The sequence below is a fragment of the Phoca vitulina genome, unplaced genomic scaffold (assembly GCF_004348235.1).
Source record: "Phoca vitulina isolate PV1807 unplaced genomic scaffold, GSC_HSeal_1.0 scaffold9, whole genome shotgun sequence".
Taxonomy (NCBI): domain Eukaryota; kingdom Metazoa; phylum Chordata; class Mammalia; order Carnivora; family Phocidae; genus Phoca; species Phoca vitulina.
The window spans coordinates 10,787,120-10,814,445 of record NW_022589712.1 but is presented as its reverse complement, the minus strand read 5'-3'; the positions used below and the strand labels follow the sequence as shown (position 1 = coordinate 10,814,445).

Here is a 27,326-nt window from a genome sequence, read left to right as displayed (position 1 = left end):
TTGACCTCTTCAGTATTTTTGTCAGTGACATGGGCAAAGACATGAATGAAATGGCATGCTGATTTCATTGGTGGTTGAAGTCAAGATAGGAGATACAGTTAATGTGTTAGATGTCAGGGTAGAACAGTGACCAGAAATAAGCAAAATGAAAATAAGCAGAGATACAGACCAACTTCTACCTCTAGAGTCAATAACCAGCTGAATCATGGAAGAAGAGAGGGAAGTGGGGTTTCGTTGTGGCTCATGAGATGGATCAGGAGTGTGACGGGGCTGCCGGACAAGTATGCAGATCCAGGGCCACATGGGTACCAATGTAGGCTTTGTTTGCCCCGTAAGATTTTTTGTGTTAAGGGGACTAAGAATTGGCATATTCCGCTAAGAGAAAGGAAATAGATATGGCTGTCTTCAAATATTCTGCAGAAGGACCTAAGTGAAACCAATGGACGTAAATTTCAAGGAACAGATTTTTGTTATGTAGAAGGAAGGAATTCATAACATTTCATGGTTGTAGAACTTAGGGGGTTCATACATACATCACCTATGAACCAGTGAGGTTCTTCTCTGTCCTAAGATTCGTTGTTTCATTGCTGAATCCTTTATCCAGAGAATTTTAGGAATTGTGATCAAATGGAAATGTGTTAAAGTGCTTTGGAAATTCATGGTAGATGTTGGTCATTATTTGATAATGCAGGTCAGGAGGTCTTTGGATGGGTTTCTAGAGGACATTTCATTGGCTTCTGACACTATATGTTAATTTTGGATGTACATACATGATGGATGCATTTTTTAAAGTATGTCTAAGGGTTAAGAATCACAGCTTCTGAATGTTGCTTTTTATTGGTAGTTTATGGAAGTCACTTTATACATATGTAACAACATATTAATATTTTATGGCTAATCTTCTGAAAAATGAAAATCCAGTGGTATTTTCAATTTAGAATATAGTTAGGAAAAAATATTGTGTCTTCAACTCCTGTCCCATTTAAGGATAATATATATGTGACAAATTTATTTATTTAAAATTACACATCAAGGGGTGCCTGGGTGGCTCAGTTGATTAAGCATCTGCCTTCTGCTCAGGTCATGATCCCAAGGACCTGGGATCGAGTCCTGCGTCAGGCTCCCTGCTCAGAAGGGAGTCGGCTTCTTCCTCTGACCCTCCACCCCTCCGCCCCTCTCTCTCTCTCACTCTCTCAAATAAATAAATAAAATCTTTAAAAAAATAAAATTACACATCAAAACATGTTTCTTTCAGATAAAAACTGCACAAATAAAAATTGCCTACAATCCCATTTTTACATTTTTTTTTCCTTAACCCCTTGCCCTCCCTCTTACTTCAAATTTCATTCTGTGGTTCCACAAATAGATATGTTCTATATAACTTGCCTTAAGGAAACCCAAACCAAAAATATTGAAGGTGGTCGTCTTTCCGAGCCAGTATATGAGTATTTTGGTCCCTCTCTGCCCCTCCTCCCTCACTGCAGATGGCCTCCTGGTTAGAGGGCACCGTGGTTCTTAGAGCCAACAACCAAACGGCCTTTTCTGCCATGACTGATGGCTTAGAATCCCACTTCTTGATCTTCCCATACCATTGTCGAATGTAGCAAATATTCCTGTATTGACAGAGGGAGAACTTACGGTGTGTTGATTCTCAAATTTGAAGTTCAGGTCTTCATAAATAGGTACTGTCTTGTCATTAGTACAAGTAAAAACACAATGGTTTTAGGTGCTGGGTTGCATTTTTTCCTGCCTCAGTTTCATGACCATACATGGATGCGTGCTGTAGTGCAGGGGACTGTGGGCCTGAGTCAGGAAGACTTGTGTTCTGGTCTTGGCTCTACGTGAGTGCTGCAGCCCTGGGCAAGTCCCCACAACTGGCAGCCTTCAGTATGTTACCTGGGATAACAGTGTTTCCTTGGTAATTGGATTCTGTGGTAGTGGTGACAGTGGTAACTGAGAATCTTGGTATTTTCTGGCTTGAAGAGGAACAGGAAACGAAGGAAAAGTCTTTAGTGTCTTGCTCTTCTGTTTTTGATTTAAACTGATTTTAACGCCATTAGAAGAACTTGACCAAGAATGTTGTATTGTATATTATCGTTGGCTTTACATGCGTCTTCTGCATTTATGTACAGAATCAATACAGAAATTGGTCAGTGATTTTTACTTTTTATTTTTGAGAAGATTTTACTTGACGTTATCAGTCATCATTCCTGTGGAGTTACTGAGTCAGCACAACCTAAGTCACTTGTGCTGTGCGCTAAGTGAGGCATAAAGAAGTGCGAAGCATAGGTGTTGCCATTTTAGACTACTTGGGAGGAAAGAAATAACACATGAAAAATGAAAAACTAGTACATGAGTCAAATGACGATACAAGGCAACTGAGAAGTCTGTTACAGGCAGTCTGTTACAGGAAAGATCTTGGGGTAGGTCCCATAGATAGTGTTTCTGGGGTGTGGTGAAGGCGGAAGCTCCGCTGTCCTTGAACCAGAACTTGAGTGAGCTTGGGTTTAGGCAGACAGAGGGGAGCAGGAGCATCCTCAGAATGAGGACTAGCAGCCGTCCCCTGTTTGTGAATGCTGTAGATGGGAGTGTGGGTGCGGGGATGGGAGAGGACAGTGTGGGACAGCTGTGTCCCATCCACCCCGGCCCTACAGAAAACCGTAGTAATGTTTGCAGCATGCCTGGGAACAAACGAGTATTTTCAAGTTATATTTAGACATTATCACAGAGAAGTAAACATAGATGGCTTCACGACAGAACGGCCACTGCTTACAGGTCACTGTGGCTGCCTCTGATCCTTATCGGCCTGGTTTTCACATAGCCGTGATTCATGCACGTCGCTCTTAAACATTTGACATTGTTTTGTATGTACTTTTCCATGTCTCTGTTCGACTGTGTTCGTATGTTATGGCTTGTTCACATATTCCATAATTGTTGAAGAGTTGGGTTGTTCTAGTTTTCTTTGAACAATTGGTATGTGGCTCTGAGAACGGTTACAGCTCTTACTAATTGGATTTTCACACTCATTGTGAGTTAGGTATTATTTCTTCCATTTAGTGAGTGAGAAGACTAAGAAGCAACATATGCAGGGTCGTAGGGTGGTGCTAAGTAGTGAGGTAAGGGTGTGGACCCACTCTGTAGCCACGCCCGCACTTTCTTCACTGGACCATGCTGTCTCCCGTCAGTATTAGGAATCCATAGCAGCAGGCAGGTTTGGATAAATTGCACCTCTGCCCCATTAGAGAGAGAGGATAAGAGTTGGAACAAGATATAGTTTTTAAAGCTTTAGTTTAAAGCTCATTGCCCTGTTATCTGTCAGAGTGAAGTAGAGGTAAAAAACCTACTAGTGGGTTAAAACCCACTAGTATAAACACTCATGTACTCACATTGGGTTTCATTATTTTTGTCATTTTATAGGTAGTGGGATATTACTTCAAAGTCCTCTTTAGTTGCTGGTAGGATAGAATATTCTTCCAAATAATGGTTCAGAATGGGAAGAGTTTCTCTGAGCTCTTATTTAATCCAGATATATAGATGTGGTTATAGATCAAGAAAATATGATAGTTCTTTCAGTGGGTTTTGCAGTGCCTTTCTTCAATTTGTGGTTTCAGGAATTGGGCTGAAAAAATTGTGAAACGCTATATTCAGAAAGCAGCTACCAATAAACCATCTCCTTAGCTTGATATTTAGTAGTAAATACAGTTACATAGATATCTTTATTATTTATAATAAAGTATACATATTCCAGGTATACTCTGGAAGAGTGGTAATGAAGGAAAAAGTATAGGAAGCATCAAGTCTATCTAAAGTTGGGGCGCCTGGGTGGCTCAGTCACTTAAGCATCTGGGTCTTGATCTCAGCTCTGGTCTTGATCTCAGGGTCGTGAGTTCAAGCCCCACGTTGAGCTCCATACCCAGAGTGGAGCCTACTTTAAAAAAAAGTCTATCAAATGTATACTAAAAGCATACAAGTTGTTGTTTAATTTGGATTATCTTTTTTTAAAAAATATTTATTTATTTGACAGAGACACAGCGAGAGAGGGAACACAAGCAGGGGGAGTGAGAGAGGGAGAAGCAGGCTTCCCGCTGAGCAGGGAGCCCGATGCAGGGCTTGATCCCAGAACCCTGAGATCATGACCTGAGCTGAAGGCAGACGATTAACGACTGAGCCACCCAGACGCCCCAGTTTGGATTATCTTTTAAAAGCGTTGTTGGAGGGGTGCCTGGGTCAACTCAGGTCATGATCCCAGCATCTTGGGATCTAGCCCTGTGTCTGGCTCCCGGCTCAGCAGGGGGTCTGCTTCTCCCTCTGCCTCTGCCCCTGCCTCTGTTCATGTTCTCTCTCTCTCAAATAAATAAAATATTAAAAAATAAATAAATAAAAGGGTTGTTGGATTCTTAGGCCAGCCTTTGATAAACCTCTTTTATCTATAATATAGCCTAAGTGTGTAGCCTAAATTGTCTAGAATTTATATTCAAAATATATTTAAAAAATACACATTGTTCTCTTTCTTTAGTCGTCCTAGGGATGGAAAACCTTCTGAGGATTTTGGGGGATGTAGGTAATAGTGGCAGCTTTCCAAAAGGAGATCTAGGAAAGCATGTGTGTGTGCGCATGCATGTGTGGTGTCCAGCTCACATATACATATATGCACAAAAGTTTATTTGAACAAGGGAGGAGTTATAACAAAGTCTTACCAAGAAATAAAATTGCACGAGACGCTGAGTAACTAAACCTACACTAGTTGTTTTGAGCGCTTTGAAAATGGATGGTACATACTGTGGCCTTCAAAGCGCTTGTCTTATTTTACAGAATTAAGCTCAAACTGTGGAATGCTATCTAGGGAGGAAAAGCATATTTGGAATAACATATTTAGAGAAGTATTTGAGGACTGTTTTAATGTGGACAGTGTCTCTGATACAGCATAAATTTTATATGAGAAATGAAAATGATGGTACTTTTGAATAGATCAACCAAAGGTTAACCGAGAAACATATAGAATTGTTTTGGGTTAGAAGTGAATACGAGAAGCGACTTGGCCTTTAGGTTTTTTGGAAAAGACTTAGATTTGGTTTGGCCTTTGGTTTCTCTAAAGAGGTAGTAGAGAAAAGCAGGGGTTGAGATCCTGTTCTTGTGCATATTTAATGTTGAAAATAGCAAGAGCACCCAGCAGGATGAAGTTTTTTTTAAAGTTGGGGTGTGGAAGAGTATTTAACACAAGGCCATAAGGAGAGAGGGTTAAAATTAAATAATTTGCGTTGTAAAAGTATCTGTTTTCGTATCTGAAGTCTCACTGAAAGGTATTAGATGCATTTTGAGAGGTACAGATAATTTGTGTATTTCATGTTTTTGATTTTCAGAACGCTCAGGGTTAAGCTAACATTTTTGACATGGGTACAAATTAACTGAATTTTAAGTAGGACTGTGAGAGGTTATGGCAGTGATGAGACAGATATTACAAAACAATTTTAGTCACCGATAAGATGAATTTGCTGCACTGTTATCTATAGCATTAAAATATAGACATTCCAATCATTTTTCCATTTTAAATATCTGCTTTAATTAAGCCAGTTTTGGTAGTACACTACTTAAAGTGAAGTAAGTAGACCTTTCCTATGTCCTGGCTAATCCAGATTGAATGTGAAGATAGGGCTGTCTCAGGACTCCGTATTCAAAATGTAGTTTGAAATCTGATTTACTCAGCTTCTCTGTTGGCCGTTCATTCACTCTGTGGATTCTGAGATCACCAGCTAAAGCCTTGATTTTCACACTTCCACAGAAAATTTTATTTTATATTTTGAAAGAAAATGAGGAAAATTACTACATTTTGCTTTGGTAGGGCATATGTTCTAATTTAAATCTTTCTGGGAAAACTTAGTTCTTAATACTCGATTTTTGTCTTATGACACTATATCAACATATATGTGTGTTGAATTGTGAGGTTAGGGCAGGTTGTGTAACATCAGTGTGTCATTGTGAGTACAAAATTTCCTTGACTGGTCAAAGTAACACATCTAAAATTCCATGAAATTGTGAATTTTGAGCAGAACTGTTTGGCCTACACATATTTTCATTCAGGTGAGATCAGTTTCTGGCAAATTCCTATGAATCCCTCAGAGCTGAGTTTCTCTATAGGAGGGCTTTGTTAAAGCCCATCACAGACCCATTGAGATGCTCCCTCCTCTCAGTGCCTTGTGTGTCCAGTTAGGATGTCTACTGCATGCATTCTCATCTTTGTTCAGCCTGTCTCCTTCAGTGAATTGCTATTTCTCCAGGACAGGCTGTTCATTTTCCTCCAGTGCCTGGCATACTGCACATACTAGACCTGAAGGAAGGAGGGCAAAGACTGCATGCAGCCTTGGGCTGGGGTATCAGCGGGAGGAAAGACTGCCAGTTCTTGTAGCTTCCCCAGCTGGGGTTTGGGGTCTGTGCTCCTGGCTCACCTCTCACCTCCCATTTCATGCCTTCGTTGCTTACCTTCTAACTACTGCTCTCACCTCTGTGATGAGGCTTTCCTTACCAAACCCAGCACTTCCTTTTAGTCATCGAGTATAGAAAAGCTTTTAGCCCTTACCTGTTGGGCACCTGGCTTGCATTTGGCATGCCTAGTTTGTTGCGACCCACGAGTTCCTTCTTTTCCATGACCCCAGACTCTCTAGAATCTCTATTTTTCTGACCGTCCTTTTGGCTTCTCTGTGGCCTCCTCCTTTCCCTTCTCCCTAAAATGGTAATATTCTCTACAATTTTGTCCTCTACCCATTGTTCTTTTTTGATGTATTCTTCCTGGATAAAGTTCTTGAGTTTTTTATATGCTTCCTGTTGATTAAATCATTGAGTATTTGTTGAACATTTTATTATATGCCAGGTGTACTATTTGACTTATGTCCTGGAGATGCAGTAGTGAGTAAAAGAGAAAAATCGCCACCCTTCAGGGAGCATATACCCTCTATGTGCTGACTTTTCCCTATTTATCATTCTAGGTCAGCCCTTACTCCCCAAACATATTGAGTCCCTTCCTTCTAGATGTTTTCGGCTGGATTCCCTATAGGAACCTCAGATTTCCTATGTAGGACAATGAAGGCTCCCTCTGGCACATGGGGGAGAGGGTCGAGCTGCTTCTACTTCTGCATATCTGTCTCAGTTGGTCTCTTACCATCTATTGAGCCACCACTGACTCCTGTCTTCTTCCATCGCTCAGTCTCCAAGTTGTGTTGCGTTTCCACCATTACTTGAATCTGCGCTTGCTCTCTCCCACCATGCCACCAGTTCAGGACCTCAGTTTATCTGCTGGCTGCGGCACCCGCCCTGGCTCCAGGGGCCACCGGTTCAGGACCTCAGCTTACCGGCTGGCTGCAGCAACCGCCCTGGCTCCAGGCAGCAGCTCGAGAGCAGGCTTTCCAGAAGCTGGATCTGACTACAGTGCTCTCTGTCAAAAGCACCCAGTGGTTCACCCCAAGATGCAATCTGAAGCCTTTAAGAGGACGTGCAGGGCTCACACACATACTGACTTCTGCCTGCTTCAGCTGCTTCTCTCCAAATTCTTCCTTCATTTGGATCTGAACTCCTTATGTCTCCTCATACACATCAGGCAGTTCACCTCCTTTGGGCCTCTGCTTTCTGCTCTGTGGTACTCTGTGCCCTGTCCCTTCCCAGCTCGAGCCTGGCGCTTTCTCATTTATTCTGCTAATCTTTAAGCCTTAGAGTCTGGCATACAGTATAGATCAATATATGGTTTTGGAAGGAAGGAAGGGAGGGAGGAAGGAAGGAGGGAGGGATCTGTTGGATGAATGCTGCAGGCTTTTGTAGCACCGTGGGGAGGGACTTCCCCCACCACTGCTTTGCTCCTTTGAAGCACGCAGGGCAAGAAAGCCCCAGCAGAGGCTCTAGTTCTGGCTCTCCTGGATGGCCTTGGCCCTGAGGCCCATGGGCTGACTCACTAAATCCAAAATAAAAGTCAGAGTTTAGTTTTGAACTGGTTATGTTTGGTAAGATACTGACATAGGGAAGGTGGCTTGTGACTCATAGTCTGGGTGCCTATTCATGTGCACTAGTGATCTTTGAAAATTTTCACCCTAGACATTCTGTATTATCTAAAATCTCCCCTTTCACTTTCTAATGAGCACTCAGATGCATTAATGTTTGATCAGGAGTTGCAGACTCAGGTCCAAATTAAAGTAGTTGTTCTAAGAATACTTTGAAGTCAAAAAGCATTGCTAACCATTCAGTATACTTTGTCTTTATTACTAGTAAGCTGAAAGGAGCTGGGTGAGATTAACTATCATGCTCATTTCCTATATGTATAGTAGAATTTCAGATGCAGATGTTTTCTCTCTGCAAACTCTTTCCTTCTCTTGTTTACACTGGATCCCTTGTAATTGTTAAAACCTTCCTAAAAGTAAACAATAAATGTCTTGTAGCCATCTAGGCTTTTTTCCTAAACGTTCTTCTGGGTTTTTATTTGCCAGCTTATTGGTTTGTTTTTTTTTTTTTTAATTAAATAATTGACTTGCAACATACTAGTTTTAGGTGTTACAACATAATGATTTGATATTTGTATTATTATGTATTTTTAATATTGTCAAAAGTAAGGATAATTGTTTTTTTAATGTATATGTTAGTGTAATAAAATTTCTGCCTTTGTAATAATTAATGACTTAATCTGTGTCTTGTTTATTTCTTCCCAGGGCAGCCCAATGGATCCTATGGTGATGAAGAGACCTCAGTTGTATGGGATGGGCAGTAACCCTCATTCTCAGCCTCAGCAGAGCAGCCCTTACCCAGGAGGCTCCTACGGCCCCCCAGGCCCACAGCGGTATCCAATCAGCATCCAGGGTCGGACCCCAGGGGCCATGGGAGGAATGCAGTACCCACAGCAGCAGGTTTGTGCTGGTTTTAACCCCACCCCCCTTCAAATTGGTGACAAAGTTTTGTCTTTGTTGCTTACTGTCTACCTAAGATTGGTACTGAGAGAATTAGGGGGAATTTCACTGATTTTCTTTTTTCTTTTACTTTTCATAGTTTCTTCAGGTAACCACATGTGCAGTTTCCTTTTCTTTCAAAGAAGGAAAAGTGATGGGGCACCTGGGTGGCTCAGTCGGTTAAGCCTCCAACTCTTCCATCTCGGCTCAGGTCTTGATCTCAGGATTGTGACTTCTGCCCAAGTCGGGCTCCATGCTGGGCATGGAGCTTGCTTAAAAAAAGAGCGGGGTTAGGGGTGGGGGTGCCTGGGTAGCTCAGTTGGTTAAGCATTGGACTCTTGATTTCTGCTCAGGTGGTGATCTCAGGGTCATGTGATGGAGCCCTGCCTAGGGTCCCAGTGCGGAGCCTGCTTAAGATTCTCTTTCTCCCCGTCCCTCTGTCGTCCCCTGCCCACCCTCGCGTGTGCACGCACACGCACTTTCTCTTAAAAAAAAAAAAAAAAGAAAAGTGAGCGTCCTCCAAAAAAGTGGACGAAAATACCTGTTTGGTAGAGGGCTGTTACTGTGTTATTGGCTGTATTTGAAAGATAGGCACTGTTATCATTTTGCACCAAGTTATATAGATCTAAACCCCTGAAGTGAACTTGGCTTTCTAACATTTCTGATGTCAGACTGGCAGATTTTGAACTGTGAATAGACTTCGTAAGGTGAAGTTTTAATTATTTAAAAAATAAATAACAATGAAAATGGCATTGACTTTGAGAGAAGTTTTTTATTCTCCCAAAAAGTTATTTTGCATTTATTTCTTAACATATTAATTTCATATAAGAGGATTTGGTATATATCTGTTTTCTTAGATTTGGATGGGTTTTGTGTTTTTACTTAAAACACAAGAAGACTTCTCTTCCTTTTAAAAACCCAGTATTTTTCTCCTTTTTCTCTAGAATCAAATAGTTGGAGTTGCCTTAAATGACCACCTACTTTCTAGCTGTAGTAAACCTGGTCTCTTGGATACTGGAGAGTAGATCCTTGTTATGTTGGCCTGAGGAAGCATGAAATTAGGAAAAGACTAAATTAGATTCAGACTCGTTAGGGTGTTTAGTCACTAGAAACACCAGAAAGCCTTATTTATAAGTTCCCACACTGTGTCTTTAACCCTGGGGGTGCATTAGGCTGATGCTGTATACATTTTACTGCCTCCTCGATAGGTTCTTCCATAACATTGCCAGTAACCCGTTCCAGGGTTTCATATACTTCCTCTCTGGAAATTCTTCCCTATGTTTGACCAAAAATCATCTGTGGGGAAAAAAACCATTGGATCCGACTTTTGTTCTCTCTAAAGTGGATGTGGAGAATGGTACACTCTTACGTGCTCCAGAGCTGTGTTGATGAAGTTGCATCTGAGCCTTTTCTTTTATAGACTGAATATTGTTTTTTCTCTTTATCTTTTGTCCCTCCTTGGGTGATATTTTTATTTTAAGGTGGTTATAGGGAAAGATAGAAGTAGCTCAGCCTTTGAGTCCTAGCTGTTGGTTCCCTAAACAGCCTTTGTTACCGTCAATAGTTCTTACTCTCCTTTATTAAATTGGCTGCCCAGAATTCTCTCAGTCACTTGCACACTTAATTGCTCTGTTAATTTTTTTCAACATGATTCCTTTCTTCCAGCAATATTTTGCTGCCTAGAGTAAAGCATCTTTAGCTGAGGTTACTAATTGTGAGGGGGAAATAATTTGTAGATGATTGAAAAGTAAGATGTGATTCTCTCTTCCTTTTTCTAGTTTTAATCTAATTTGCCCTTAGTTGAGGGGAAGAAGGCCCAGGCAGCTAGCTGCCAAAATCCTAATTTTCCTCTTTAGCTGATTTCCTTTGGGGCCTGATGGTTCTGTATGATAACCCTGGCCACAGGAAGAGAGTAGAGGCAGCAGGGAAGAAGTAGCAGGACTAGTGGAAAGAAGTAGATGCTAATCACTCCTTGTTTTTCTGCATCTTCTTTTTTTCCACTATATTTTCCTGATGTCAGATTTGAAAGTCATTTCGAAAGGTGGTATTCTTGGCAAGCTACCAGATGCTCCTTTATCTTTTTCTCTGAATGAGTTCAAGTCGTATTATAAGATTTCCACATTGGCATAGTTTGCAATCCCAAAGTAGAAATCCAACAAATGGAAAGAGTGTGTAAAGAATGATTTACCCAAGGGGTGCCTGGATGGTTCAGTCAGTTAAGCATCTGACTTTGGCTCAGGTTGTGATCTCAGGGTCCTGGGATCGAGCCCCAGGTCAGGCTCTGTGCACCACAAGGAATCTGCTTGAGGATTCTCCCTCTTCCTCTTCCTCTGGCCCTCCCCTCATGCATGTGCACTGTGCATGCTCTCTCTCTCTCTCAAATGAATAAATAAAATCTTAAAAAAAAGAGAGAATGATTACCCAGGAATATTTTTTTCATTATTTTCTTCCCCAGATGTGTAAGGGTAAAAGTAGAGGACATACGCAGATACATAGAGTAGCCTTAATTTTCTTAGGTTCTTGGTGTTTTTTAATTCCTGTGGCTCCTATATAGTTTTGAAATCCAGTAACTCTTGGATTTATTTGAAGGGACAAATTGATGAAGATAACTCACCAAGTATTTTAGCATATTTTTAATTAAGATTTTAGATTAGGTATTTTACTGCTAACCAGAAGAAATGCCTAATTCTAATTAAGGACAGATCTTTCTGATAATGAAAGGAAAATAGTGTATCTGGTAAGAAACTGAATGCCTTGGCCGTAAAATGTCAAACTTTCATATTGAGTTCATCATAATTAGGGGTTCTAAATAATCTGTATTGCTTTTTCACCCTTTCATTTAGTTATAATATAGTCTTAAAATACAGTATCTTGCTTTGATAACTAAAAGGCTAAAAATAGCTGTGAATGCACTTTTGAATGTGTGTAACATTTTAAAGGGGATGCAACTTTTATAATACCAAGTTCATGTGATCAGTTAGGTGTAGGCTAATTAATAGCCTTGAAATGGGAAAAAAAAAATAGTTAAGGTTTTGGGTAAAGGTTATTAGAGCACATTTACTTTGTTAGGTTTAGCCTGTGCTCTTTGGTGAGGAATTCTCAGTGAATTGCTTTGTTTGTAAATTTTGGGTAATCATGAATTTGTCCACAGACAAGGTCCTGGCACAGTGATTGGCTGCTGGTCCTATCTGTTTTCTCCTAGTATTAATGTAATTGGCTGAGCATTTTTGTAATCATGGCTGCTAATGTTTCTCAGGGAAAAACTTGAAAGATAATGATGACATTGAGTTTTTATTGAGTGGACATCACCACCTAGGCATGACTTTGCTTTGGATAGCCTCCAAAGCTTTCTGTGTTTGGTTTGTGAACCTCTAATGAGCTGAATCCAGTTCATTTAATATTGCTCATATATTTCTGCAAAGGATTAAAATGCAGGAATTCAAGTTTGTAAATTGAGTTGCCCACTTACCAGCTGAGTGGTAAGTTGTCTTTGGCTCAGGGGTCACAGTTTGATTCCTGGCTAGCATTCCACTCCTGTGATGGGAATTTTAAATGAGTATTCTGGTAGAAAGAACTGCCATGCTTATATGAAATTTAACATGGATAGTATCACTGCTTGCTTTTTGTTTCTGAGAGTCAGGAGGAACTGGCCACTGTGAGTGTTTGATTTTAGTGTTAACCTGGTGATTCTTGATTTGTATGGTGATAATTTTATTTTTGAAATAAACTCATGACTAGGTCTTTGGGCATGACATGATAATAGTACATCATTTTGGTATTTATTAACTGGAACTAGATTTGTGGTCTTTCACGTGCTGATTCTCCCACCTCATCAGGCAAATACATGGCTAAACAGATTAGTTTTGCACAGTGCTCTAAAAACTAGTCTACTTGAGTTTTTATTGAGCTGAGAGGGGAAATGAATTTTCTATGCCTCTGTGGAGAATGTTCTGCCTCTAGGCTCCTGGAATTCAAACCTGGAGATGGTTAACAGAAGTATACTGGCTGATTTCATCTAATACAGAGCTACACAGAGGAAGTATAATCTTTAAGGTTACTAGAATCTGACTCTGAGTTTTTCAGATTTTTAAAAAACGTAGACACTAAGGTACCCTTTGCTGGATCAGGGATGTGGGTGAGCAAATGTTTTGTTTTACTTCTCTTGTCCTTTGTGATCATAAATGTATATACAGGCCTGTGCCGGGTTGCTTTAAAAAAGATTTTCATATAAAAGAAATAGCACCCAAGGGAAATAGGCTACAGAAGCGAAGGTATATTTATTTGTGTCCAGCACATTTCAATTACCGCATGTAGTGTGAGATTTTTCCTGAGTTATCAAGGGTTAGTGGGTTGATATTTTAACTATCCTTACCTTGCTGCCGAAGTATGTATAATCTAATGCCTATTGGCATTATAAAGCCAGGAAAAGGTAAAGAGGGCAAAGTGAGAGATTTGTTTATGAGTGTTTTTAGAATGGAAAAACACGACTTTTTTAGTTTTTAAAAACACATCTGTTATTGCAAAGACCTTTACAACAGTAAGAGCATGATATGACAATAAGAATATAATCATTGTTTTGAAAGATATTCTGGCAAAATTAAATAGAAATTAGTTATTTTTGTTAAGGTGATCCATCTGAACTTATCACTTAAAAACCTAATTAAAGTTGAGGTTCTTTTGAAAAAGACTTTAGAAGTCAGTAGGTATTCTCATTTGTGTCTTTAGTTTATCTTCTGCACTCTTTGGATATGTCTATTTTGCTCTGTGTTTTTTGAGTAAAATATTTATTTCAGAACATAAGCATTTTATTTGGTACCATCTTAACAGCCAAAACACTTCTTCCAATGCAAATGTTTATTTTGGCAGCAGATGTTTCTAAAAGGAGACAAACATTACAATTGTTTGGCTAAAATAAATGTTTTCTTTGGGGTTACTGAGGCAGCCAAGCAAGTTCTAGATTCCCACCTGTGTTACTTTATATTGTCAGTCTATTCTGTAAAAAATGTTTACTTTTAAAAATACGGGTAAAATTATGTCTTGATACAGTTTGAACAATGTCTCTGAAAAGTCACCATGAATGGGGAGGGGAGGATTGGTTAAAGACTTAACAATTCCAGAGTTTTTGGACATGGAGTGTTTGTTTGGACTCAGTCTCTGAATCCTAAGTGTGAATCCAATAATCAGGGCTTAATTTTGGTTTTGCCTAAAAAGACCTTAGGCTTCCTGTTTTTAAGGAGCATGATGGGGTGTGATAGCATGAGAAAGGAAGGCTTGGCTTAACATAGTGGAGAAGGATGGGTGCCTAGTGTTTGTTTTAATTTTTTGATAGTTTATGTTCACCCAAAGACACACCCACCCACACCTGTGTGTGCACACGAGTGCTTGCACACACTTACATAAAACAGAACATTTGTGTGAGAGTGGTATCTTCGTGTAACAAAATGTATCTGTATATGCGTATTAAATATATTAAGCGTGTATTCTATGTGTGTATAGATATGCATACATATATAAACAAATACATGAATAAAATGAAGGTAAACATTTTGGGCAGTAAAATAATGAAGGCTGAGAGGTTTCTTTCACTGTGTTATTTGCAGCATTTTTAGATAGGCATGTTCTGTACTAAGAGACTTGGAGCCAAGCTGCTTTGCTTGTACACCTGAAATGTTTGGAGTCCTTTCAGCTGATTGCAGATTTGTATAAATAATGGCCTTTTGTTGGCCACATTTTGTCTTGATTTCCTCAGTTGTTCTTCATCAGTGAACGTGAAGGTATTTAAAGTTTACCAACAAAATACATTTACACCTCCTATTTCTGCTTCCAAGTAGATAGCAGATGCTACTATCTTTGATGCCAAAGTTCCCTGTAGATGGAGTTTTGTACCAAGAGAATATTTTCGAAAAGATTTGTAGATATGATAATTTTTATTTGCTCCTTAAAATGTAAATTTCTGGGATACTTAACTGGTTTTATTTACTTTTTATATTGTAGTTGAATTTAAGCATATTTTGAAACATTCAATATGACATTCTTAGTAGAGGAGGATTCGAAGAGGTCACATTTCAAGTTAAATAGAAATTTTTAAATCTTAGCCTTTTTCCTAAAAATGAGCAAAGACCAGGTTTCATCCTTGAAAGTTTAATGAGAAAATGTGAGATGATTTCTCTTTGTAGTTTGGATTGCTACTTTTATATTAGAAAGTTTATACTGATATATTTGTTTTTTTATCTGAACGTTTACATTGTTCTAGATATTCTAAAGATTCGATGTGCTGTGAGCGCCTGTTCCCTGCGTGTAGCTTACACTGTTTGCTCGGTCACATATGAAGTCTATGTATTTCACATTCATGGACTTTCAACTAAAATATCTCTTAAGTTTTTCTGTTACGTTTTTGTTTTTGAGATGTAAATCTTAAGCATATGTTTTAGGGACTATTAGAATTGCTTGAGTATATTTTAAGTAAATTTGATTTATTTGCTTTTACAAATAAAGAAACATCAAATGTGATATTTATGTTAAAAATTTAAACAATTCAGATAAAGCTAACGGGTGATACCAGTAAAACCAACCAGCCACATTACGTCAGTGCTCCCTGAAACACAACCAACCACAGTAATCGCTAAACAGCAACAACAAAAAACCCAGAAGATAAATGGACAGTTACAGTGACTAAGTGGCATATTTTAGGCCAGTAGTCCTTAAGCTTGCTCAATGTTAGAATCTCCTAGGTTGCTTTAAACACTCCAGGTTTGGATGCTCATATCAAGGACATCTGAATGTTACAGCCCCCTTCTGTCTCCTTCGGAGCTCAGTGCCTCCCCGGTGCCTCCCCTGGGCAGCCGGCATTAACAAGCAGGTGTCAGAGACAGACCAGTAAGTAAGGACCCCCAGAGCAGGTTTTGGGCCAGCAGCATTGCCATCCTTTGGGGGAGTTCGTTCTTGGGCCCTGCCCAGTGAGTCAGGAGCTTACCACTGCCCTAAAGGGATGAAATGGGCCCAGAATCAGGAGTTGGAACAGTGCAGCCCTCACTGATTAATGTTTGTAATCTGTGTGCAGTGTTGGAAAAATAGGGAGCTCACCCTGCTCATCTACCAAATGAGGAACTTGGACTACAGGATCTCCTAGCTTGGATATTCCTTTTAAAATAATAGTCAGTTAATGTTTTTTCATTTTAGTTTTAAATTTTAGAGTCTTGTGACTTCAGATACTGTCTTCTGAAATTTATGGGTTGATGCTTGATGGGTTGTATTAATATAACTACTAACCCACATTCTTTAAAATTTTTTCCAGAGGGGAAAGAGCTGTTTCTTCCTCAAAGATGAGCAAATTGTTGCAATCAGTGTGATCAGTTATTTACTTTTAATTTAATTTACTTTTTTAAAAAGATTTTATTTTTATCTGAGAGAGAGCAGAGTGAGAGAGAGAGAGAGAGAGAGAGAGAGCATGAGCGGGGGTGGGGGTAGGAGCAGATGGAGAGAGAGAGAAGCAGACTCCCGGTGGAGTAGGGAGCCTGACGCAGGTCTCCATCCCAGGACACTGGGATCATGAGCTGAGCCGAAGGCAGACACTTAGCCGACTGAACCACCCAGTCACTCTAATTTTATTATTTTTAAAGCGACAGGTTTGGGGCGCCTGGGTGGCTCGGTCGTTAAGCGTCTGCCTTTGGCTCAGGTCATGATCCCGGGGTCCTGGGATCAAGCCCCGCATCGGGCTCCCTGCTCAGCGGGAAGCCTGCTTCTCCCTCTCCCACTCCCCCTGCTTGCTGTCTCTCTCTCTGTCAAATAAATAAAATCTTAAAAAAAAAAAAAAAATAAAACGACAGGCTTCTCAGATAACTTCTTTCTTCTGAATACCTGCTGTGTGCTAGGTCTGTAGAAGGTTACCTGTCCTTTTTAATATGTAGAAAATCATAAGGTTGAGATGCTAACTTTATTTGGAGTCACAAAAGGAAGCAAAGAGAGACCCAGTAATTACTTACTCATTTAATACATTATTATTTTCGAAGTAGTTCTGAAAATAAGTACATACTGTACAACATTAGAATAAACTATGTACAATGAATTCTGAATAGAAGTAAGGACTTTTTAAACTTACGTTCTGTGCTGTTAATTTCACTCCTCTTTAACCCCCATGAAGAAGGATTTGGTGGCTGTATTTTTGTCTCTTAAAACAGGTTTTTTCTGGCCGCCTGGGAGTCTCAAGTCAGTTAGTTAAGTGTCTGCCTTCGGCTCAGGTCATGATCTCAGGGTCCTGAGATCGAGCCCCGCATTGGGCTCCCTCCTCAGTGGGGAGTCTGCTTCTCCCTCTCCTTCTGCCCCTCTCCCCCACTCGTGTGTACTTGTGCTCTCTCTCTTTCCCTCAAATAAATAAATAGAACTCTTTTACTTTTAAGGGCAAAATAAGTTTTTTCTTTCATGTTAGTAGCCAAAAGTGAAATTCTTTATGGTCAGAAGTTCTTTATGACAGTTTGATTATTTTTGTATGCAACAAATTTATGAAGGCCATTTTTACTTTTCATTTTGGGAAATAACATTAAAAATTAAATCTGGAGTTGTGAATGAAATTAGAAAGAAAAACACTTTAGCAGAGAAGGAGAAGAGAAAGAAGATGGGTGAGAGCATGAAGGGAAGAAGGAAAACATGCGACAAACAGGAAAAGAGCGGCAGCCTTGCTTCTCTAAGAGTGGCTGTGCGGATGCCCCCCTGGCGCTCGGGAGCTGGCTCAGCCTGGCTTCCTCAGCCTCAGGAGGAACTCCCCGTGTGGGATCAAGTGTTAGAAATTTCCTGGAAATTCTGGAGCTGAGACCTGAGTGTGGTTAGAGTGTATGTATAAAGCAAACATCCCTTGCCTCCTAACTTAGCCCCAGACCAAGACTTAGTGACTGTCTATGGCAGCAGGAGTTACCCAGCTTCCTATTTCCTGTGAAGAAGTAGGTTTAATCGAGAAAACAGACTGTATTCCAAAGAAGTAACCAAACTAGTCTCTCTGTTGGTATTGAATCATTAAAAACATAATTTCTCTTTTCTTTTTTAATAACTACCGAATAAACTAGTGGAATTGGCTCTTCAGGGTTAGTCAAAGGCAAGGATCCAGGTCAGTTTCTAGAAAACATCCAACATTCAGAAACAAAGGGTAAGACTAATACAAATAGCAAAACCTGAAAGCATTGAATTAAAATGCAAAGGGATTTTTGCTGCAATAATTAAATTTCACTTAATGGACCGAGACTGAGAAAAACTAGCTCCCCCTGGATAGTTGTAGAAGGCCCTGAGGAGGTCTGGGGAGAAATGTCTGCTGGGAAGGGAACTCCAATCTGAGGTGCACCCCAGAAAAGACAGCTAAACAGGGACAGTTTCCCAGCCCGGCCTGTAAGGATTATGTGTCCGTTCATAATCAATATCATCGTTATCATTGCTTGCAGAGAAAGCAGGGGAAAAAGGAAGTGTCGGAATAATTGTTGGCCAATGGGCTGTAGGACCTCAGAATACTTCTTTAAGAGGGGCAACTGAAAAGGAGACTTCCTTTCGTTTAATGAGTATGTTACCTTTAAATTTCCTAAGATTTTCTGATATCCCAGTAATCTAGACATTTTAAGCATTTTCCATCCGCGGTTTTCCTCAGTGTTTTGGGCTTCCTAGAAAAGTAGGACTTTCCTTCTCTACTTCCTACTTGTAAGTCCTGTGCCTGTCATCAGAGGTCTTGGAGATGAGAGGATCTTATTCCCCAGTAGTTGGCCAAATTTTGATACCTGGGAGAAGAGAAAAGACCAGAATTCCTTTTAAGTCCACTGGGCTGCAAGGGAGACACCTTCTCCATTGGTGTCTCTGACTGAGTTCTTTCCTATTCTTCTTCGTTACTGGTTTCAAAAATAAAGGATGAAAGGAGTGATAACCTGGTGACCTCATTGGCCCTAAGTCTTCATGACACCAAGTATATCACACCATACTTGAAGTCATTTCCAGAATGATAGTTAAAAGCCAGTTTACCACATGTATGCGTGAGGTCACGAGAGTAATAAAGTACAGAATGGAGAATGAGGCAGAGGGTTCCAGGAAGGATTCCAGTGCCCACCGGGGACTCAGCCACTGCTGCCCACAGCCACAGAAATCGGCATTAAGCAAAATGCAGTGTGCTTACTTCCAAATCAAAGTCAGCTATGGTTGGTCTAACCGAAAGAATTTAAGCCACCTAACTGCATCCTAGCTGCAAGGGAGGCTGTGAATTTGAGTTCTGAATTCTCAGCTGTGGGAGGCAGAGTTTTTTGGATACTAAGTCTTTAGAGAACACAGAATTACTCCTGACAGTCCCAGAGTTTCTCTTGTGTAAAAATGTCCCTCCTCAAACAGTCTTCCTGTTTCAGTAGATGGCAGCTCTGTCCTTCTGCTTGCCCAGGCCAGCAACCTCATAGTCCTCTTTTTGTCAAGGTCTCAGTTGCTTAGAGAATCCCATTGCTTTTTCCTTCAGAATATATCAGAAACGGCATATTTCTCACCACCTTGATGGCTGCCACCCTGGGCTAAAGCCCCCACACACCATCTCCCATTTGGATCACCATAGTGGACTCCTGATTCTGCTGCCCCACAGTCGGTTTTCAGCAGAGCAACCAGAATGATCCTTTGAGATGGTATAAGTCAAACCATGGCACTATTCCTGCGACCTCTCACTTCCCTCGGAGTCCCTGAGGCCCCCCTTCATCCTCATCCCTGTGCCCAGCCCTTCCTGGTGCCTGGAAGGCTCTTAGGCAGGTCTTTATCGGGCTTGCCCTCTTACTTCTTTTAGGTTTCTGTTCAAATGTTTATTTGACTTGCTCAGGCTGACTTGAGTAAAATTGCACACCCCTCCTGTCCCTAGCCCTGTTCTCTTTCCTCCATAACACTACCACCTGAGGTGCGTTTGTTGGTTTGCTGTTGTTCCCGGGAGGACATAAGGTGGAGGCAGCAGGGACTTGGTTTTGCCCTGCTGTGGCCCCTCATCCAGAACAGTACATGGCACTTCACAAACATTTCCCAACCAACGACGGAAAGAATTTGCAGAATTGGAGACTCTGGCCAGGGAAATTTATGGAGCCCGGTGCTAAAAGGTCCGAGTGCGTTTGAGTTGTATCTGTCACCTGTGCTTGGCTGAGAGGAGCAGTCTTTCACTGGGGCTTGCTTCGTTTCCGGCTGAACTCTTAGTGCCCAGCTCCTTGCTGAGCTGGTAGGAAGCCCGCTGACAGCTGCTGGGCTGTCCCTTAACCCTGCTGTTAGATTCCTGAGGAGTTTCTGGTACCTGAGAGGTTGTTAGAGCATGGTGGTTCTCTGTTGTTGCTTATTTCAGTGTGCGCTGTGCTAGGGGCCTGTGGTCCTCTCTCTGATGCTAACCCCACCGGGTAAATTGGAGACAGCTGCTACCTTACGTCGTGGCTGGTAATTCCTCTGAATTCTCTTGTACTGAGTGTGATACTTAGTAGTAGGGGGAAGCGAGCAAAGATTTCTAGATCATAGCTGAATCGGGATTTGGCAGAAGTGTGATACAGGCTCAGATCTTTGTCCTGACACCGGTCGTTTGACAGTGCTTACGGAGAACAAGCCCTCAATGAGTTAAGATGCCGTTTATGGAAAACAGACATTTTTCCAGTGGGGATTTACTGCTGGCGGAAGAGGATTCCTTCACAGTGGGAGGCAGAGCTGTGCCATGCATGGTGTGAATCTGGAGGCCGTGAAAGGGGCTTAAAACCCTGGGGGGTTGGGGGGGGAGTAGTTTACATCCAAGCTTATACAGGAATTGTGTAAAAGCCGGTGATTTGTGGGGAAAAAACCTTAAATGTGATGTGGCAGTTCTCCATAAGTGAAACTGATAAGTTGATCCCACCTTTCTTAGCAGACGTTTTCACGTGCTTTATGGAGTCAGAGCCCTTCTATCAAGCTTAGCTTTTAGAAGAGGAGGTGCATTATGGACCGAGATTTGGAACGGTTACCCTTTGCCTGCAGTGGGCTGTTCCTTGTTTCCAGAAGCAGAGGTTGTGGCCACACCCAGAATGAAAGTTACACCTAGGAGTAATGAAATGCAGTTTAGACCAAATTTTACAAAATTGTCCCTGTGTGCTTTATTTCAGTTGAGGGTGTATGATCGATAAATAATTCACTTTTTTTTTTTAAAGATTTTATTTATTTACTTAATTGACAGACAACGAGAGAGAGGGAGCACAAGCGGGGGGAGCGGGAGAGGGAGAAGCAGGCTCCCCACTGAGCAGGGAGCCCGATGTGGGGCTCCATCCCAGGACCCTAGAATTATGACCTGAGCTGAAGGCAGACACTTAATGACTGAGCCACCTAGTCGCCCTGATAAATAATTCACTTTTAAGGAAGTACAAGGATTTAGTGCCTCAGTGTCTGTGTGATCTCATTGTCCTCTTCCTCTGCATCTTGATCATCCCTGTCTTCCTGGGCCCAGTTTCTTATTTGTAAAATATGAGAGGTTGTCACTAGATGCCCAATCACAACAGTCGCTGTGCTGGGTGTTGCACTGGGTCCCTTTATGTGGGTGCTCTCAACCTAACCCCTGCTGAGCTTCTGTTTATCTTGACTTGCTGAATAATAATAAGAGCTAATATTTATTAAGGGCTTATTCTGTCAGGCACTGTTTTACTTGCTTTACTTGGATTAACATAGTCCTCACAGTGGCCTCCTGGGGCAGGTGTTATAATCCTCAGTTTATAGATGAGGAAACTGGTCATTTGACAGTAGTTGTTCAAATTTATGTGCTTACTCAGTGGTGCAGCAAGAATTTCAGATCCTTGGCACTTTAACTCTGGGCCCACGCCAGTGTAAATTTTATGATTCTGGTAAAACTGGAATGCTTTTCATCACAAACTAGAATTCATTTGGATTTTTGCATAGTAAGACTGATTATAGTTAGGGTAGCCTAATTTTGACATTGAATATTAGTTTCATTAGCTTTGTGACCTTTACCAGGTTGAAAATGAAATGTTACCTATGAGGTCTACCAAACTTAGAGTCAGGAGTTTTGGTTTTTTTTTTTATTGAGGTGAAAGTTAACCATTTTAAAGTGTACAGTTCAGTGTCGTTTAGTACAGTTCACAGTACTGTGCAACCACCATCTTTATCTAGTTCCAGAACATCTCCTTCACCCCCAGATGACACTCTTATCCCTAGTAAAGACTCACTTCCTGTTTCCTCCTCCCCCCCAGCCCCTGGCAACCCCTAGTCTGCTTTCTGTCTCTATTTACCTATTTTGGATATTTCACATAAATGGAATCCTACAATATGTGACCTTTTGTGTCTAGCTCCTTTCATTTAACATAATATTTTCAGGGTTCATCCCTGTGGTAGCACCTATCAGTGCTTCATTCCTTTTTATGGCTGTACATTATTCCATTGTATGGATGCAACATCCTTTGTTTCTCCATTCATCTGTTGATGGGCACGTGTGTTTCCACTTGTTAGCTACTGTGAATAGTGCTATTATCAACAGTCTGTATTTGAATACTGGTTTTAACTTCTTTTGGGTGTATACCTGGGGGTAGAATTGCTAGGTTGTGTGGTGATCCTGTGCTTAACTCTTCAAGGACCTGCCCAGCCATGGTGGCTGTACCATTTTACATTAGAATCATGGGATTTTAACATTGGTGTGGTGTTTACCGAGACTGTCCTAAGTGCCAGGGCATCTTACTAAACCCTTTGCATATATCACCTCCTATAATTCTTGCCAAAGCTATTAGGTAGGCTATGCTGCTTTGCCAGTGGGGAGATCAAGTGGGTGGGTAGCTTGCCTGGGGTCGTCGTGCAGCCTCAAAGACCATGCAGCCCAGTGCTTCTCAATGTGTGCCACACATTCTGCTGATGTTAGGCAAGATCATTTCGGGCAGCACGTAGACACAGCATTACATAGCACTGAATCATAGAGTAAGAAAGTTATTTTCTTACGCATTTTGTCTTTCTTATGAATGGAAGTCTGCTCTGATACCATTCAGACACTTCATAGCCCCTCTTCCCGTCTTTTCATTTTCTTAAGAAGAGGCCTCAGTCTAAGAGCCTTGGGCAGGTGTCAGCATCCAGTTAGAAGGTAATCACACTGTAAGGTCATCATAGTCTGTATTTTGTGGTTATCTTCTACTTGTGGCAGGCACTGTTGGCTTTCTGTTTATGGTAGTAAATTGAAAGTTTTCTTTAAAATGAAATTATTTGAATTAAAAAATGATTCATGTCAAAGAAAAACCGCTCATACTGTAAGCGGAGTTTACTCGCTTTTATTCACATTTATTGAATGTGTACTAAATGTTCTGTACTGTACTTGCACTGGGGAATTAAAGATGACGATAACCAGGTCTTTGCTCCCTGGATGCTCTACAAAGAAAGAAGTTGAGCAGTATGTAGTGAGTTCAGATATCGATGTTTACCTGGTGCTATGGCAACACGGAGGGACATTTTCCTGGCGGGGAGGGATAGGAACAGGGAGAGTGTTAGATTGTATGTGTGGATACAGACTGCTTCTCATTATGCCAGGTCCCTAATGAATTTTGAAAATTGATCTTTTGGGTTCAGATAAATATCATTATCTCATGCATCCATTTGATTTGCTATTATTTTTGTTTTATTGGATTAAGAGAGTATTATTAAGGTCTTCAGTGGTTTGTTCACTTAATTGTCATGAGACATGTTGATAAATGTAGAGGAACTCAGAGTATACTCACGGAAGGACATGGATGTAGGTCTTTAGAAGACAGTGTGCTGAGTGCTGTAGGAGGATTTGGAGAACATGTTCTGGGAACAACTAAAGCTGCATGCAGTGTGTGACATAAGACCTGGATTTTGGAATAGGAGTTTGCTGGGTTTGGGAGAGGAAAGTGAGGGTGGTGCTTTTCAGTTCAAATAGGGCTTAAAGGGGTCTTTAGGAATTTTACAGAATTTTTCGCATTTTAAGTTTGCACAAGCATAGAATCTAACTTCTTTTTTTCTTCTTGTGCTTTCAAATTTTCCTTTCATCTTTGCCCATATTAGTGCTTTGATGGATCATTTCAGAGAGCAACAGGGTTCCTGTTTGAAGACTGGCTGGATCTTGTTTGATTTTTTTTTTTGAGGAGAAACTGTCTCTCCATACTTAGGCTTCCAGAATGGAGAAAATTACTAATCTATTCATGTATCAAGAGGGGTCAGAAATGTGACATGTCTAAAAACATTGTTTTGAAAAGTAGACCTTTTAAAAATGGCCTATGGTTCTATTAGCGTTACTTTCTTTTTCCTCAGAGATTATGCAAAATTGTGCCTGCATCATACAATTACAACATCTCTGTGGCAGTTAAGTTTGTACCTCCAGGGGCACCTGGGTGGCTCAGTCGTTAAGCGTCTGCCTTCGGCTCAGGTCATGATCCCAGGGTCCTGGGATCGAGCCCCGCATCGGGCTCCCTGCTCGGCGGGAAGCCTGCTTCTCCCTCTCCCATGCCCCCCTGCTTGTGTTCCCTCTCTCGCTGTGTCTCTCTCTGTCAAATAAATAAAATCTTAAGAAAAAAAAGTTTGTACCTACAGAATGAATATTAGCTCTTAGAGTCCACAGTGCTCGTGAATTCTTCTTGTAGAAATAGGAACCTGCCAAAACCCCAGAGTAATATTTAGACAATATAATCATTACTGTGAACTTTTATTCCAGTGGTTTAACTAGGGTGAATGATGGTATGGAAATAGATAAGCTAAATTTTGAATAAAAAATTAAACATTGTTTATTTTTCCCCTTAACCGAGCTTATTAGTTGACTTTTATGTTTCATTTCTGACCTCTGCTTTTATGAACAAGAGTGTAAAAAAAAATGTACCTCTCATCAGTTTTTCTGATTATTGCCAGTTTTATTTATCAATGTTGGCCCTGATAACATATTTTAGGGCATCTTTTCTTGTTATACAAAGTTGCATATATTTACTACACATCTTTTCAAATTAAGAAGGAAAAAGTAATAGAGTGCTTGCTCATTTCTGTTAATCAGATCTATATAATTCACTGTAATGAATAAGGTTTTCTCTTCCTTCATCATGTTTTTCCTCCTTCCATTATTTTTGGAAGCATTTTAATTTGTATTCATTACATTGTTCTTATATTAATGGCAAGATGTATGATTGATATTATATGTTTATTAAAAATTAGTTACTTGGAAATCCAGAGCCACGCATGAATCAAGTCAAATGATTTCTTTTAAAGGTAAAGAGGTGAGGGGTGACTTGTTTTAAGTTGATTACCTTATCCTAATTCTAATATGAGAAGGAAAGATTACTCCACTGGCTCACCTGCCATTTGGAAAACCGAATATGAACTTACGTTTTGGTTGTTTTGTCAAATATGCACACTTTAAATACCCCTACAGACTGTGGTTGGAATATCCAGCAAATGAATTATAAAGATTATATTAAAAGGACATCAGTGTCAGCATTAGCACATTTTCCCTTTTTGTCATTGCTGTTACATTTGTTTAGTTTGGTTCTGGTGCATGGACCACAGGCTCAGCCTGATTGGGTGGGGAATGCAGCTGAGCCCAACAGCTCTTTCTTAGTGAATTGTTATTTATTCTGAAGGATCTGTCCTCTTTCTATGGGAAAAAAAGTGTGTACTGTAAGAAATAATATCACAAGATATTTAATGATAGTTGGACATTTGGCCACGGATGACCCATGTTAAGGAGGGTCTGCAGTATGTCCCTCACTCAATATGAAGGACTTGCCATTGGGAGGCTCACAGTCTAGAGAAGAAGACACATACATTGAAAATTTATTTTAAAAGTTTCCTCGGGGCACTTGGGTGGCTCAGTCATTGGGCGTCTGCCTTCGGCTCAGGTCATGATCCCAGGTCCTGGGATTGAGCCCCGCGTTGGGCTCACTGCTCCGCGGGAAGCCTGCTTCTCCCTCTCACACTCCTCCTGCTTGTGTTCCTGCTCTCGCTGTGTCTCTCTCTGTCAAATAAATAAATAAAATCTTAAAAAAAAAAAGTTTCCTCAATTACATGTATATACAGTTTAAAAAATAGTATTACAAGGCTTCTTGTGAAAAATACCAATTCCCATTCCGTCACTCCTTGCCTATGACTTCCGGTCCCTGGAGACATACTTTTTCAACTCTTAATGGTTTATTCTGGTACTTAAACCCATATTTCTAAATGACATGATTATGTTGCTATTTTTCCATTTTTCAAATTTAGACTGTATCTATTAACTCCACTATATAAAAGTTAACTCTTATACTGCCATGCCTTACAATTCATTTTCCCTCTCTCAAGTTAAGGTTAAATCAGCACTCACTGTTTACATTAATAGGACTATATAATATAACTGTCTATAGTTGAGACATGAACTATGAATATAGTTTCTTAATATGCAACTTCTTGGTTATCCTGGAGTTGATAATTGCCTTATTTTACTTTAAAAAATGTATATATCAACAGTTTATCCTTATCCTCTTATAGAACTGTACAGTTCTCAATAAGGTGGAACCCAACAGTTAATCGAATTCTAGCGAATGTTTTTCATGTTCATGGATGCTCACCTTTTGAATAGCCTTCCTATGTTTGGTGAAATGCCTGCATTTAAAAGGTCTGCCTCCACAGTTTAGAATTCAGAACTCAAGTCCATAACCTCCCTTGCAGCCAGGATGCAGTCAGATGACTTAAATTCTTTCAGTCAGACCGACCATAGCAGATTTTGATCTGGAATGAAATGTGTTGCTTGTTTCCAAATTTCTATGGCTTGGCAGTAGTAGTTGAGTCCCTCATCATAATTGGAGTACCTCTGACTTGCTCTCTATTCTGTACATTATTACTATCATGACTTGCTGCATACATGTAGTAAAACTTCCTTAAGCCATTCTTGGAATTACTTTGGCCTCAAACTCAATTTTCTGAATCCATGTCTTCTGTTTATGTATTTTTTTCTTTTTAATTTTGGTGGGTGGGACACACGCTCCAGTAGCTTTTAAGGAAGGGTGCAGGAGAGGTGAGTCTTCTGGATATCAGATGCCATTGCTACCATCACACTTGATTGGTTGTTTGGCGGAGTATAGAATTCTAGATTGGAAATAATTTTCCCTCAAAAGTTACTGTTCTATTGTCCTCTAGGCTTCCAGTATTTCTGTTAAGAATTCCAGTAAATCATCCTTTATGTCATCTACTTTTTTTCCTGTTTGGTGACTTCAGAAGCTTTTTATTTCTCTGATTTCTAAAATATTGATGAGCCTTGGAGTTGGTATTTTTTTTTGTTCATTTTGCTGGACCCACCCAGTGTGAAACTCAATTCTGGAAATTTTTTGGAGAGGAGGGATACCATTTTTTGGATGATTTCCTCATCTTGATTTTCTTTGCTCTTAGTACTTGGAAATCTTATTAGTTGGATGGTAGAAGTCCTAGATTAACCCTTTATTTTTTAAACCATTT

General features: G+C 40.4%; 1 protein-coding gene across 6 annotated transcripts in view; it reads left to right on the top strand.

Annotated features, from left to right (window-relative positions):
• ARID1B (AT-rich interaction domain 1B) overlaps nt 1-27,326 on the top strand; it is a 440,882-nt gene that overhangs the window by 41,607 nt on the left and 371,949 nt on the right. For all 6 annotated transcript variants that reach the window (XM_032407588.1, XM_032407585.1, XM_032407584.1 and 3 more), the window contains exon 2: nt 8,685-8,879. In XM_032407588.1, coding sequence (XP_032263479.1) covers nt 8,694-8,879 — 186 coding nt within the window. In that variant the 5' untranslated portion in view covers nt 8,685-8,693. The remainder of the gene's footprint in view (nt 1-8,684; nt 8,880-27,326) is intronic.